This window comes from Protomyctophum parallelum (assembly GCF_964188405.1).
Source record: "Protomyctophum parallelum genome assembly, chromosome: 3".
NCBI lineage: Eukaryota > Metazoa > Chordata > Actinopteri > Myctophiformes > Myctophidae > Protomyctophum > Protomyctophum parallelum.
In genome coordinates, this window is record NC_139698.1 from 31,658,116 (window position 1) to 31,673,784 (window position 15,669).

General features: G+C 39.9%; 1 protein-coding gene across 2 annotated transcripts; it reads left to right on the top strand.

Moving 5' to 3' along the window:
• Positions 1–10,115: 10,115 nt before the first annotated feature.
• osr2 (odd-skipped related transciption factor 2) lies at positions 10,116–13,898 on the top strand. Of its 2 annotated transcripts, none has more exons than XM_083760891.1 (4): positions 10,116–10,399; positions 11,853–12,560; positions 12,927–13,026; positions 13,374–13,898. In XM_083760891.1, the coding sequence occupies exons 2-4, from the start codon at positions 11,905–11,907 to the stop codon at positions 13,554–13,556; spliced, it is 939 nt and encodes a 312-aa protein (XP_083617017.1). In that variant the 5' UTR covers positions 10,116–10,399; positions 11,853–11,904; the 3' UTR covers positions 13,557–13,898. The 2 variants fall into 2 exon arrangements, with proteins under 2 accessions (XP_083617017.1, XP_083617018.1); XM_083760892.1 differs by having other exon boundaries at positions 13,456–13,898.
• Positions 13,899–15,669: the final 1,771 nt, after the last annotated feature.

Below are 15,669 nucleotides of genomic sequence, written 5' to 3' on the forward strand. Positions count from 1 at the left end.
ACAAAGTTGGATTCTAGCCACCCATGGATATTTTTAGCATCTGAAGGAAAACATTTCAGTTTTCTATGATAGCATTATGACTCACTGAAGGGTTTCAATACAACAGCAAAGCACAAACTTGCAATGATTGCTATTTAAATGACACCAATACAATAATACATGAACATTGTTAAGCAAAAATTGAACTCTGCTATGCCTATCCTGCTGGTCCTTCACTGCCACAGGTCCTTCTTGTAACGGTGTCAGGGTTTGCTTTTTTTAAAGTAGAAAGCCATTTCCTGTCTCGTCTTTGTGCGGCGCATACATCTGGCACATCACAAAGAGAAAGAGAAAGAAAGCCGGGGGAATAAAGAAATTATATGAAATCACGCAGAATGAATGTTACTGTTGATGCTGTTGATGTGGGAAAAAGTCTGGGTCTGTTTCATTGTTCATTTTTCATCCAACAATATACGAGGAAACTTTCAATAAGGGGTCATTATTCTCCAACATGCCTAGTAAGCAGGACAAATGGCTCTCAATGGCCATTCTTTCCTCATGATCTCCATTCCTCACACCATCCCTTTCCATCAACCTATCTCTTCATGTTTCCACCGCTATTTTTCCACTCTTCCATTTCTGTTTCTCCATCCTTCCATCGCACCATCTCTTCGTGTGTTTAAGTCCTTCCACCCCTCCATTGTTTTTAGCAGTCCTCCATTTCACTACAGGTACCAGACAGACAAAAGGGAGCCAAATCTTGCTACACTCGATTCAGCAGTCACTGGGCTCTTTTAAAAACGTCATATCTAACAGAGTTGCTCCGACGCTCTGTGCCTGTACTGATTTATCCCCCCAGGGTGTTTTGTTTGTGTCTCTCGTCAGCCTATTAACAACACTTGAGCGTGGCTGGGAAACAGGTGCCTGACAGGCTGAGTTTTATACAACCCGTCACCAATTGAGCAGGAGCCAATGAGATAGAAGATTCACTGAAGAAGAGGACCTGCACCCACTGAACGAAGAGATTCTGCGAGCGGTGCAATCACACCTAGGACCTTGATGGATGACCGGTTGCCCCATGACTACACAAGTATCCGAAACAACTACAGCATTAGTAGTTCTAACAGAAGGCTCCCCGTAGTCGTTCTTGGCGAGTTGATCTGCCAGTGGACCGAAGTGTCAATCGGACCTCACTCAGTGAGAAGAAAGATGAGGCAGCTGTGATTATGTGAAGAGAAGGCTGTGATCTTAAAGCCTGCACCACCTCAGGAGGACTGTGTAAGTTGCCATTAAACACTGCAGTGCTCACAGACGACAAAGCAGCAGAATCTGGAGAATGGCCCACAATGGAAAGCAGGTCACTTCTGTCACTGCTGAGCCATTAAGATCCTCCCTTCACACCACAGTTAGAGAAAATACCCTTTTCATGATGGCCACATTACAATGCAAAAAATGCTGGGACTTTATGGGGGAGGGTTGCACATGCTGGAGACAGTTTGATATGGCCCTCCCTGCCTATATTTTAGCACTGGAGGAAATGGAGCCTGGGGCATGCAGGATTCTGTTCACTTCCCTCAGCTCACCTGCTGGCTTTTTATACACAGAGACCCCCCCCCTCTCTCTCTCTTGCTCTCCCTCGTCTCCCCTCTCTACTTTTCGTATGAATTGGGAAGTAGGACTAATCTGTGTTGTTTGCAATCTACTCCTCATCTTGCAAAAGAACCTCTCAAGGCCACACAGGTTCACACATCTCTTGGTCACACAGTTTCAGCTGAACGCAGATCAGGTATAAGACCCATCAGCAGAACAGACATAGGATGATGTTTGCCATCATTTCTGTATGTTTCTGATACAAAAGCATAAAGCATTCATGCCATCCCCATAAACTCATTGAATCTTTAAGGTAGCAATGGTCAGAGGGCCTGCAGACACAAGCTACAGATTTGAAATCAAACTAGAAACAAAATTTCAAGAACATTTTCTGTGTGCCTGAAGCTCGCCAAGTCTGTGCAGCATTTGAGCCACGGACCACCATTTGATGACATTTAGCCTCTCAGAAGGGTCCATTTGGTTACATGTGAGCCAGGTCTCCCCATTGACTTTCAATGAGGTATTTTGTCTTAGTTTATTGCGCATTACGTTGCCACCAACATTCTAATGCTAACATGCTAACATGCTAATACTAACATGCTAACATGCTAGCATGATAACATTTTAATGCTAACATGCTAATGCTAACATGCTAATGCTAACATGATATCATGCTAAAATGCTAACATGCTGCTAACATGCTAATGCTATCATGCTATCATGCTAATACTAACATGCTAATGCTAACATGCTAATGCTATCATGCTAACATGCTAACATGCTAATGCTAACATGCTAATGCTATCATGCTAACATGCTAATGCTATCATGCTAACATGCTAATGCTAACATGCTAACATGCTAATGCTAACATGCTAATGCTATCATGCTAATGCTAACATACTAACATGCTAGCATGCTTACAATTTAATGCTAACATGCTAATGCTAACATTATATCATGCTAAAATGCTAACATGCTGCTAGCATGCTAACATGCGAATGCTAACATGCTAATGCTATCATGCTACCGTGCTAATGCTAACATGCTAATGCTGTCATGCTAACATGCTAATGCTATCATGCTAACATGCTAACATGCTAATGCTAACATGCTAATGCTAACATGCTAATGCTAACATGCTAACATGTTAATATTAGGGCCGGGACTAATTGCGATTAATTTAGATTAATTAACTACAGAAAAATTAATCGCGATTAACTACAGTTAAATTAATCGCACCTTTTTTTTCACTGCGGAACGTTTCTCACTGGGCGCTTTTCTATAGTACTGAAAACTGGAAATAATAAAAAGTCACCCCATTTTGTGTTGCCTAGAACTGGAGGTCTGACAAAAAACAGTAACAATATGAAGTAAGTACAGCTTTGTGATGTCACTGAGATGTACTTGTTACTGTTACAATTTTTTTTTCAGACCTCCAGTTCTAGGCAACACAGAATGGGGTGACTTTTTATTATTATTTCCACAACAGGTATATTAATGACAGTAAAATGTTGAAAATGAGTGGTATCCTGTAGTCACTATTCGTTGATTCACTGGGATACCAAAAAACATTAAAAAAAAAGGTTTCTCGCTGTTCTCAGGTTGTGTAAAATGCGATTAATCTAGATTAATTAATCGCAAAGCCTCTGATTAATTAGATTAATTTTTTTAATCGAGTCCCAGCTCTAGTTAATATGCTAACATGCTAATGTTAACATGCTAATGCTAAGATGTCTGAGCTGTAAGGGTCCATTTGGTTTCATTCAGGGGGGCGGCCCGGTTCCGCGAGCCGCCCTGCTTCTGAAACGGTCGAGAAATTACAGAGTTACGTGTTTCCCCGATTTTCTCCATTGACTTTCAATGTGTGTGTGTGCGTGCACATGTGTGCATGTGCGTGCATGTGCGTTCTTGTGTGCGCGTGTTTGAGAGGTGGTCAACTTGACCTTGAATCATTAAAGGTATATTCAGTGATTTCACTCAAAAAACCTTAGGTTTCGTTTTTGGCTGTGGGACCCAGCCTTTCGTCCAATCAGGATAGAGAGTCAAAAACGAAACCTAAGGTTTTTTGACCCCCAGGGGTTAACTAGGGACAGGGAGGAACTCCTTATATGGCCAGCACACTCTATAGTAGGGAGGATTATCACAACAAAACAAAAAAATAAGTCATATTTGAATTAAGTGAAATCACTGAATATACCTTTAACAAAGTATCAATTTCACCTAGTCTATGCGAATGCAAACACTATTGAAAGTTAAAACCACACTGACTCAGTGAGAGAACGTATGTAAGAACAAATTGCTCTATCGCAAAAAGTAAACGTCAAATGCGATTTTTGTTTCCGCCGTGAGTGACCCGAGACATTAAGGTACGCCGTGTGCGATCGTGGTATTGGTACGATAAAAAACGTGGTTATAAGAGCGAGTTAAGAAATTGTGTTTGTGATGAAAAAATTGCTGACTCATTCAGGCAGTTAACATGAAGTTCTATGACACATTATGATGGTACACCTGTCGCTTTCAGGGCTGTAGTTCACGTACCGTATGTATCTGGGCTGTGGTTGTGACATTGGGTAAAAGAGGACGAGTGTGGCTACAAAATTACCTAAACCCATGCGTGTAAAGTGAATATTTTGGCCGTGAGGACGATTTGTTCGGAGAATTTCGCTACAGTCTTCACATTGGCTTCTCCCTCTGACCCGCTCTCTCTCTGGCCGTGCAACACTGTGAGTCGAGATTTTTGCTCAGACCACACACACTTTGAACTACGATAGCGGGCAAACCGTGCAACGTATTCGAATTCCGTCTGAACCACAACAAAGCCGATGGCCTCGTGTGCTGTTTGAGGTTTAAATCGTGTATCTACGTAACAGTATGCCAGAGTAATGTGGCTCCAAAGTAACGTGTCGTTTTCTGTTTTTACCCGCGTTTCCCCATTGACTTTGAATGGGGCATTTTTCGCGTTGTTTATTGCGAATTACGTCGGCACGGTAACCCGAAACGGAAAGAAAAGCACAAGCACACCATTCCCGGCCGAGCCGCACGTTTTGATGTATATATTGCGGTGTTTTGGTAATCCGTGCGGCCGGCCATAGTGGTCAAAGTTTCGGAACATATATTAGTACGATAATTAAGTATGTGTTGCGGATTTCTACCTGTGTTTCTGCCATTGCATGGCAGGCACCCAGAATGAAGATCCTCCTCATCTCTCTCTCCATTCTGCCTTCTCACTGACTTCATGCCATCAGAGAAGACAAAATATGACTACAGAGGGCATGTTAGCGGGACAGGAAACCACAGAAGTGCCTGGACAGTGGAGACAACGGGAGGAAGTTATTTGCTGACAAATGGGATTTGATGCTGGGCTTGAGCAACATTAACTGTGGGTTTTATTGGCTGAAGGAGCACGATATCATGGCGGTTTTCCTCTTTATGCCTCTCTGGTGAAGTGGATGACGTTGCAGGGAGCAAGGCGTTTGGTCACGCAAAGGTGCCGAGCCCTGTTAAACAGATGGAAGGAGAACAGTGAAGAGAGTGGCAATGGACAGCAGATGGAGAAGAGATCACGCATGGGACCAGAGGAATGTACTGTATATACCCGACCCACTCACCCACCTCCCACCCACTGTTCTCATAGGCATAGACATGTGTACACTGTACACTGTACACACACGCACTCACGCACGCACGCACATACAAATGTCATGCATTCGCACGCACACACGCACACAAATCATACATCATGAGTATTTAATATAGGCCTTAAGTCTGATCTTGTCATATGGATTTGAAAGACCATACATCTCAATTGATACATGTGGAGAGGACAGAAACAGTGATACAAGTTGAGAGTTGAGTAGGCTACATGAAAGTGCACTCTGATCAAAGATCAGAAAAAGTAGAGGCCATGTCTCTTACCATACCATAGTGTGTGTGTGTGTGTGTGTGTGTGTGTGTGTGTGTGTGTGTGTGTGTGTGTGTGTGTGTGTGTGTGTGTGTGTGTGTGTGTGTGTGTGTGTGTGTGTGTGTGTGTGTGTGTGTGTGTGTGTGTGTGTGTGTGTGTGTGAGGGGGTGTGTGTGTGTGTGTGTGTGTGCACGCGCGTACGTATGCGCGTGTGTACTGTGTGTGCGTGTGCCTGTGTGTGCATGCTCGAGTCATACAGGACACTGAGGACAGACCAGCCATTCTTTTCTAACAGTATTAATTACTGTTTATTTACCATTCAATTGGAATGCTGTATATTTTCAAATTGAATTCATCATCAATTTTGCTACCGGTGATAGTAAATGGGTTTTGGCAATTTAGATGCTATTGCATAATTATACCCATAGGGGGCAATCCTGCTCAACAAAGGAAATGGATACAGGAATACACAGAGGTCCAGTTTTGCTATTAATTTAAGTAGGCCTGACTGTTGTCATGATGACATTTTCAGATCACATACTTCATCAGAGTTTTAAAAACTCTCAGGATGAGACATTTTGTGATGTCAAGCCTCAATTCACTTTCGTTTACTTTTAGTAGCCTACTGGGAAGTATTTCAGTAAAACGCTGCATGTTTTACTGAAGGCCCACAGGTCCACAGTAAAACAGCTGATAAACAGAAAACTACCACATTACTAAAATGACTAATCTATGAATTAATGTATTGCAAATAGCCTACTATGTTAAATTACTTGACAGCAACAGTTATGTTTTGTATAATTTGTTATATGTTGAGTTTTAATCATTTTAATAAGACCAGCTCTACTGAATTGATTGAAAACAGCATTCACTGCAGCATATCGCTGAGTTTATGTTCTTCGATCCCTACTAGTAACTTTTTAGAAACATAAAAATCACACCCATGTGAAGTGAGGGGCGCTCTTATCATCATACATCTCATTCTGGCCAATCACAATTTGCATTCTCACTTTTGTCTTCAATGTTTGTTTAATGTTTACACACTTTTGCCTTCAATGTTTGTGTTTACACACTTTTGTCTTCCAAGTTTGTATTTACACAGACCCTAAAACATAGGAGGGGCAGCAGAAACTATATATGGGTGAATGAAGGAAAATATGACTGGGTCTGTTTGAGATAAACAACTCCCTGCATATTGTGAGGCAGGATGAATGTACATATAGGTGGGGGAGCTTCACCTTTTTTATCATGACAAAATATGGAACATCCTGTATATGTATTATCATTGTGTTGAATGTAGGCCTAAATATTGTTTCTTCAGGGAATGTGTGTATCAAAGTATGGCTTTTACTTTGCCTTTGAAAGCCCTTGTCATGCAACAGACTGTCCTGAGAAAAAAATGCTTATTTGTCCCAAAGTAAAAGAAAATGCTGCTATTTCCAACTGTATACTTTCCCCATTTTCAACTGTTTTTATTATATTGTGACACTTGCTTTGGCAATGTAAACATATGTTTTCTCATGCCAATAAAGCTCCTTTGAATTGACTATGGATACAGAAGAGATTGCCACACAACAAGCCTGAAGCATAATATGAACTGGTGACTGCATAGTTAGAACAGAGCAGAATAGAATAGAGTTTATTTCAACACACATTATTAGCCTATAGGCATAAAGCTTTGCTATTTCATGAAACCATTGGAGAATACATACTTACATTATGTGTTGCAGAGCATTTGAAATTTTGAAAAGACCCAAGCTATATATTTTGCAGGAAACATTCTGAAGAACATATTATTAGGCCTGCTGTGACAAATTGGAGGTAGAGTTTTGTATTTCAAGCTTTGGTCCAAAACTATTACAGCTTTAAAGGCCCATTTTAAAAATCCCTGTTAGTATAATATCTTTGCTTCTTTACTGTCACCCAGTGTTATTGAGAGAAGGGTGTCGGCCATTACAGAGTTGGCAGCTGCACTGAGCTGTAACATTGATACTCTCTGGGAGTCATATTATCACAGAATAATGGCGGCTGGCCTGCAAGGGGCTCATAGGGCAGGGGCATGACATTAACCCCAGGCTCTATCACCAACTAAATACTTATAGAGCTGAAAGGAGACCCATCATACTAGATGTCAAACACCACTTGGACTTTTCCTGTATCAGTGTGTCATTATCATGGGGGTGGGGGGGGGGGGGGGGTGGAAGAGCATTGCACAGTAGCGTTCAAACTTTAGCCTACCACAGGAAATTGATATAGTTTCCACTTAGCATAGGCTAATTTAAATTAGGCAAAAAGCCTATATTAATTTTCCAGTAAGCAGATTAAAACAATATGCCTATATAGGCCTATAGGTCTACTATTGTGGGCCATGCATGGCAGAAAGTAATTGTTAGTCTGTAGCTGCTGGGATATTGCATGGCATGCATGCATGTCTTATTAAACATTAAATTTACAAGGTTTTCTCAGTGAGTAAAACATGTAGCAGATGATTTTGCTGTCTAGCCTATAGACAATTGATATTTTAAATGCAAAGACGCAAAGTTGTTGGTTCTGTTACCGGTAAATGTAATCTGTCTCTGGATATCTACTCCTACTACTTAGCCACACAGAAACCATAAAGCATTTCCCATTTGTTATTCAATCTCACAAGATTGAGGCCTATAACCTAGGTTGATGCATTCAATAGCCAGATAGCAAAAGCTGCAAAACTATTATAATATAGATAAACAATCTTATAGGTTATAAAAAAGTAAGCTGGTGCTGCTAAAATGATCTGACCGAAACACCCATTTGCACCCACCCATTTGATTATCTTGTCTAATTTAACTTGGCCTACTTGCTTGACGAATGCCTGAGGACAGAAACTCCGCATGCTTATGAAGTTATGATATTATTATGGCCTATTAATGCTGTTGCATGTCAAGTAGACGAAATTATGTTTGTTTTGAAAAATGTTCAGATAAATAGCCTGAACCAAAATGTGCATTGGATTTTAAGAAATGGATTGATATATTCACGGAATTCACCGTCCGCACTCCGCAGCCAGGATAGTTCGTTTTTATTTTAGTAAATTTTGAGATTAGCCATAGCGTTTCAAGAAAATAAAAAACACACAATTCGTTCAATAAAATTATATCTTAACTCTGGAGCGGCAAACTGCAAAGAACAACTTTTAGAACAGTTTTTGAACCATGCGTCTCTCAAACCTGTCGTTTCGCTAATGTCCCAATAAGCGGCGCTGCAGACCTGCAGTCAGCAGACAAGCTCTCCCGAGCTGAGGGTGAATAACTGCAGATTGGAGAAATGCCACTCGTGTCTGTCCTATTTAAGGTCGCATTAAAATACATAATGTTTCAGACATTTTCCTTCGATCACTTTAGAGTCCATTATAGTATTGCTGAAAAATCTGTTGTAAAAATTGCCTCATAGAATGCAATATTGTCACATCTAAAGCACGCCTTGGCTTTGTACTTTGACATTTATCTTTGACATTTTGACTTTTTTCCTACTGTATGTTTTTCATCACAATTCTTATCAAATAAACTCATGAATTAATTTATCAATAGAAAATGACAAAATTGTAGGCGTAATAGCCTATCTTGTTTTCACATGATTGCCTGTATGAATTGTAGCTACATATTAATTAATCTAATCTGACAAAACCTTTATTCTGCAGGACAAATGTGAGAAATGTTTTTGACTATAGTGAATGTAACTAAACAAAAACGGACTTATAAAACTAGAGAATCCCAATAGATTGCGACTGCAAGGGGATTTAGAAATGATGAAGACATAAGCCACCATTTGGTCACATTATCGGGATGTTTTTAAAATAGTTGTAGTTGCTGTTATTGTTGTTATTATTTATATATATTGTTTTCTTCCAAAAAGGTATAATGCAACACACCCATCAAAACATATTCATCGTGATGGGGGTGAGCTATAAGGTCACTCATAAAATAAAATAAATAATACAAATTAGGTGATATGTTTATATTATAGAGCCTTTAATTAAAACTTTTAATTATAGAATAATTATTTAATTATTTAATGTTTACGCTTAAATGTTGATTTACAAAGTGTGTCTTAAGATAGGATGTATAAGAAAGTGCACCCATCTCCAAAATCTTAAAACATTGTTAGCTGTTTACTGTGCATTTCTTCACCATGCTGATGATTTGAGGATGTTTTTCTCTGGCTCAGACCTCAGGATTTTTACTCTTACCGCAATGAAATAAAACGACTTAATGTGGTGGCTCTTACATGTGCCCTCCATTTACGCAATAGGCTTTGGTTTTAAAGTCTTGTAAGCTACTCAAGTGTCCAAAAGCACGTTGCAAAAGCGTGGATTGCAAAATTGATGCATGTCTCTCCCTTTTGCCGAGTTTCTCTTTGCTTCCATTTCCAATGATGTCTCCCCAAAAAAGGTATAGGCTATATAGGACATGAAAAGTGTCAGTGAGGCAGGTTGAGCTGAACACCGTTCTCTGGTCTAGAGCCGTAGTTGCTATCCAAACACAAATAAACAGAGAAGAACATTGGAGTTAATCACAGGGAGAAGGCGTGTCGGAGGGCGGGCTGAGCGCGCCAGTGCCCGGAGCCCTGAAAAGTGAAGGACCTGTGCTCATTACGCACACTTCACTCCAGCCCAACTCCGAGCACTGCGCGAGACAGACACACGCTGCCGTGGGCTGCAACTCCACAGCGAGCGCACTTCGTCTCTTCTCGCAACTTTTATCATCTTTGCAGCTGTGCGCAAAGTCCAATATATCAGAGTTGCCTGCATGAGTACGTGAAAGTTTCATGGACGAACTTGGAAAACTTTTACAGAGGCTGCATTGGAGCTCGTCGCTTCAGGTCACTGTGGATTACTGATATACACTGCAGGACTCGGTGCGAGTGACCTTTGGCAGCGATTTATTGGGGGTAAGATTTTGTTTCGCAGGGTCGTCAGTCTAACTGTTCACGGCAGCTTGCATTGCTGAAATCGGCAGTGGCCCTCGCTTTCGTAAAAACTCGTTATTATGTGTAGAGATGTAAAACGTAGTAGACTACTTGTTTAAAAAAAATACGTTGATAAAGATTGTGGGAACGTGCACCAGAGGAAGTGCACTCGCTACCGCAATGCGAAAAATAAGTCCAAAGGTTATTGAAAGGAAAATAGAATTCGCTGTTGTATTTTTGCTCAAATAGCACCAAAGCTTGGCTGACTTATATTGCACCTGTGCGAATTTAGGCTACATGTTAAACCTCGGTCTAGTCTGTAAAGGCAAGAGCAAAGTAACATTCGACTCACGGGAATATAATAAATAAATCCATGTCTATATAGGCCACAATTTAATAACTAAAATAACTTACCAAATCTCTTTGCGTTTTCTCTTATCGGAGCACCGTTACAAAATTACACAACAGGCTTCTATATAAGCGTCAAACTAAATATTAATATAATGTCCTAATGCCTGACATGCATGCTACAATATTATTTATAATAAAACAACAAGACACTTATTTTTGGATGACTGACAAAGCGTAATAACTGCAAAACATATATGAATGGGTGTATTGCTGCTTGTTGCCAATCCTCGAGACATTCACACATCACACACACACATCGACACGTGTAGGCTATACTCTGTTCAGTGTTTGCCTCTCATTGTGATCATTGTGAACACAGAATAGTGCTTTATTATATTGCTTTAATGACATAGGCCTGCAGAACTATACTGGATGGTTATTCGCCATATAGGCCTGTTATCGTGCTGACGGGCAACGTGCCATAAAATGTTTCTCATGTTGTGAAATAGTCTAACCCCATCAATAAGAGACCTATACGTGTGTTCAGAATAAAGATAATGTATTTGTAATTGCGGTTAAAAGCTAACATTTCTGTTTTATTCTGAGTCACACGCGTGGGGGAATAACACGTTTGTTCACTCCTGGCAAGATTTCAAATTTACAAATCTTCTATTCTCTACATATAGGCTACAATTATGTTGTTTTACAATGTGTAGCCTAATAGTGTCGACTGCACCAATTATTTTATGAATGCCTATATTGACAGGTGAATGAGTGATATACGCATGCAGGACCGGCGCTTTGCGAGACGTTTTAATAAATTGTTCATTAGCCTGTGGCCTCTAACATTTATCTGCCGTGTGTTTTCCATGATTGAACTTCAGAAATTAGATTTAAGCTAAAGAAACATTTATCGCAGGCGTTATTTGTGTTTTGTTATGACGTTTGCAGCCCTTTGGGGCATGTTTTGTGATAGGCTACTGGGCTATAGGCCTATAATAACATTTCACTTGACTTGGGGTTTTTAGTTTAGTTTTATTTTTTCAACAAGAGCTTACCTGTGTTTTTCCTTTTCCCCGAACAGGGTCCTCACTGCGTCCTCTGCTAAGGCTTGAGCTGTGACGTCCTTCGCCACGATGGGAAGCAAAGCCCTGCCCGCGCCGATCCCTCTGCACCCGTCCCTCCAGCTGACCAACTACTCCTTCCTGCAGACTGTCAACACTTTCCCCGCTGCCGTTGACCAGCTGCAGGGATTGTATGGCCTCAGTGCGTTGCAGACCATGCACATGAACCACTGGACACTGGGGTATCCGCACATGCAAGGACTGAGGTCCACAATAACGGAAATGGCTGCCCAGGGTCTGGTGGACCCCAGATTCCCCTTCCCTGCGTTACCGTTCGCAGCTGCAGCGCACCTCTTCCACCCCAAACAAGGTGCCCTTACGCACATTATACCCGCACTGCACAAGGACAGGCCGAGGTTTGACTTTGCTAACCTTGCCATCGCGGCCACTCAGGAGGACCCACCAAAAGTTGCGGATCTTGCTAAGTTGACAGCGGGGCTTGGGGGCACGATCTCTGAGCTGAGCAAGCTGTCCCCGGACAGAAAACCCACCCGAGGGAGGCTCCCGTCCAAGACTAAAAAGGAATTTATTTGCAAGTTCTGTGGCAGGCATTTCACCAAGTCCTACAACCTTCTCATCCACGAGAGGACGCACACAGATGAGCGGCCTTATACCTGTGATATATGCCACAAGGCCTTTAGAAGACAAGATCATCTCAGAGACCATAGGTAAGAATCATAATCTGTATAGGCTACAGGCTATAGCGATTTTGTTAAACCTGCATGCACTGACTCACTGCAATCAATTGAAGTCACCAAGAGATTATTTCCAACTTGTATGAATCACGAGTAACATACCCCAATTCAAAATAGTTTGGGGAAAGAAGAAATTCTAATTCCTTGTTTTATTATTATCATTATTATTCCTTTTTCTACCGGAGAACCTATATATTCCCATCTTCTCCATGAGGGCGCTAAAGTGCTTTTACCACGAAGACTTCTCTAAGTTCTCTTTAACTTCTACTGGTGCTTGTAACGGCTATACAAATCGTTACACAAGCAGAAATGTGATTGTGTGTCTCCCCTGTTTTACAGATACATCCACTCCAAGGAAAAACCATTCAAATGTCAAGAATGTGGGAAGGGATTCTGTCAATCTCGAACTCTAGCCGTCCATAAAACCCTACATATGCAGGTAAGGTATCAACAATATGAATAATATACTTTTGTACAATATGTAACTTATGTAAACTGTGAATTGAGAGAGTGAAATTCTTAATTTTCCTATGCATCATGTGACGTGTATAGGCCTACTAAATGCATTGGGGACATGAATTGAGTTTTCACAACCTATTTGGCCAATTACCAAAACGTGATCCAAGCCAGCAAGTTAAACATGCATTCTTATGTCAAATTTAAGCGTCAATTTCACTAATTGATCATTATTAAGAAAATAAAAGAAAATGACTGAAAAAGATGACACAAAGTAGCCTATTATACAATTAAAGGGAATAATCCTTTGCTTGCTTTAAATCTAAACAGGAATCTCCTCACAAATGCCCCACATGCGGAAGAACCTTTAATCAAAGAAGTAACCTGAAAACTCACCTTCTTACCCATACAGACATCAAGCCCTACAGCTGTGACCGCTGCGGAAAGGTGTTTCGGCGCAACTGTGACTTGCGACGGCACAGTTTGACGCACACCCCTCATCAGGACTACTAGCCGAGATGGCTGCTATAAAACTATCAAATAACAATAAATGGACAAAACGGAAGACGACAAGTCAGCAATGCTTTTGTTGTTGTTCAAAGACAATCTCGAAATGACGAGGACACTTTACAGTACAATTAACAGACAGTGGGATTGGTTGCATCAGTCCAGCAGCAGTGGAGCCATGCCGTGCCTTGCATCTTTCATATCACCTGTAAATATCAAGACCATGTAAATAATGTTTTTTATTTTTTATTTTCTTGTCATTGAAATGAAATGTTGTTAAAACAGCCATAAGTTTAAAGTATGTTAAATTGTATTTTAGAAATAAAGCAAGTTAAATATTTCAGTTAAGACTGCATTCTCAACCGTGTTTTTTTCATGCCACCCATGCTTTGAAACATATCCTATTATGTGTGACTGAAAGTCGAAGCCCAACATGAATATTTGAAACAATTTACCATGTAAATTGGCTTAATAGCTTAGTTGTTTAACGAAAATAAGCAGTATAATTTAGGCAGCAGTTGGTAGAATGAGCTGTCAGGATGAACAGACGGCAAAAAAGCCTTTCAAATGTCAAATATAATTGGGGACACAATCACTACTGCTAAATTCGTTTATATGGAAAAGGATCAATATTTATCCTTTTATTTGTCCATTTAATATAGTATCAGGCATATAGGCCATTATTGTAGGCCTATATATGTACATGCAGTATATGTTTATACGTTTCTTACAGTTTTATTTTTAGCTGCCATTATCATCTGGAAATATAACACGGACAAGAGGCTAATTAGCATTATATTAGCATTAGCAAAGGATATCTTTATCTTCATAAACTCTGATATCAACTGCCCTGCAAAGTGCCAGCAGACAGCAGTGTAAAGACATACTCAAAGGCAATGAAGCGAAAAGTCAAAGCATATCCTATACGGAAACGGTATAGACTCAATGTATTAAAATCATTACCATTATTATCACTATTTATGACAAAGTAAACATCCATTACATACTAATTATAGCCTAGTTGGCCTTGTGGGAAAATGTTAGTTTTTGACCGTGTGCCTAGACCTATTGGTTCAGCAAGCTCCAAATATAAATCTTAACAGCCGCTGGACTGCACCCAACCCATTAATCGTTTCTGTGAATTTTATGTCATGAATATGAAATTAAATCGAAGTTAAAAATCAGAAAAATGCAGCGCGGCCATGCATTAGCAAGAACGTTTTCTATTGATGCAGCCGACCTTATTTTTCCATGGTTTGTCGCTATATGTCACTCCTTTGGTGTATATCTCCCCTCGGCCTATTTTTCAGAGTGGTGTCTATGGAATACCTTGTAAGTTGTAACTGTATAGACCATATATATTGAAAACATTTATCGGGTTCTTAAATAGAATCTGAATTATTACACCTGACTCTGAAAACTGCATGGACGGTAACATGGCTTATGAATTATTTATTATTATATTAAATTATCGTTCAAATAGCCTTTGAATTGAAGGCCCATTTACCGTCATAAAACTTTCTTAATAATTTCCTTAAGGACATGACGTCTCTCAGAAGAATACATAAATAAAAGCGCAACACTTCCCACAATAAATTTATTGAGGCAAAAAAAACATTTAGAACAATAGGCAGAGGATATTGATTATAGGCTAATGAAGAACACGTATGAAAGCACATGGTGTTGCCTATTGTAGCATAATAATAATAATTGTAATAATAATAATAATGATAATAACAACAATAATAATAACAATAATAATAATACAACAGTAAGAGATTAATTAAAATGATTTCCGATTTGCTGGTAATTACCTCACCAATCGCTTGATTCAACGAAATATTTCTGTAACAGTAAAGGTGATACACGCAGAAACAAACTACCTTGATGTGTCTTTATTGGGCATTAGTCCCTAAAGTTTCACACACATATAGCCTTTTATACTTTCGCTTTAAAATCTTGGTCAAAAACGTATATGCCAGCCAAAGCCAAAGGCTATTAATTCTAAATTCCTTTACTGTCAATTTTAAATTATTGAACTGATCAGCTTGATTGGTAAATCTACTGCATGAGCATTTCAGATTAAATTAATCCGTTTCAAATGAGGGACAAATGTTGG

Coding starts and splice junctions, on each gene's coding strand:
- osr2 (XM_083760891.1), top strand. CDS start 11,905: ATGGGAAGCAAAGCCCTGCCCGCGCCGATCCCTCTGCACCCGTCCCTC. Junction 12,561..12,926: donor GATCATCTCAGAGACCATAG/GTAAGAATCATA, acceptor CCTGTTTTACAG/ATACATCCACTCCAAGGAAA. Junction 13,027..13,373: donor ATAAAACCCTACATATGCAG/GTAAGGTATCAA, acceptor AAATCTAAACAG/GAATCTCCTCACAAATGCCC.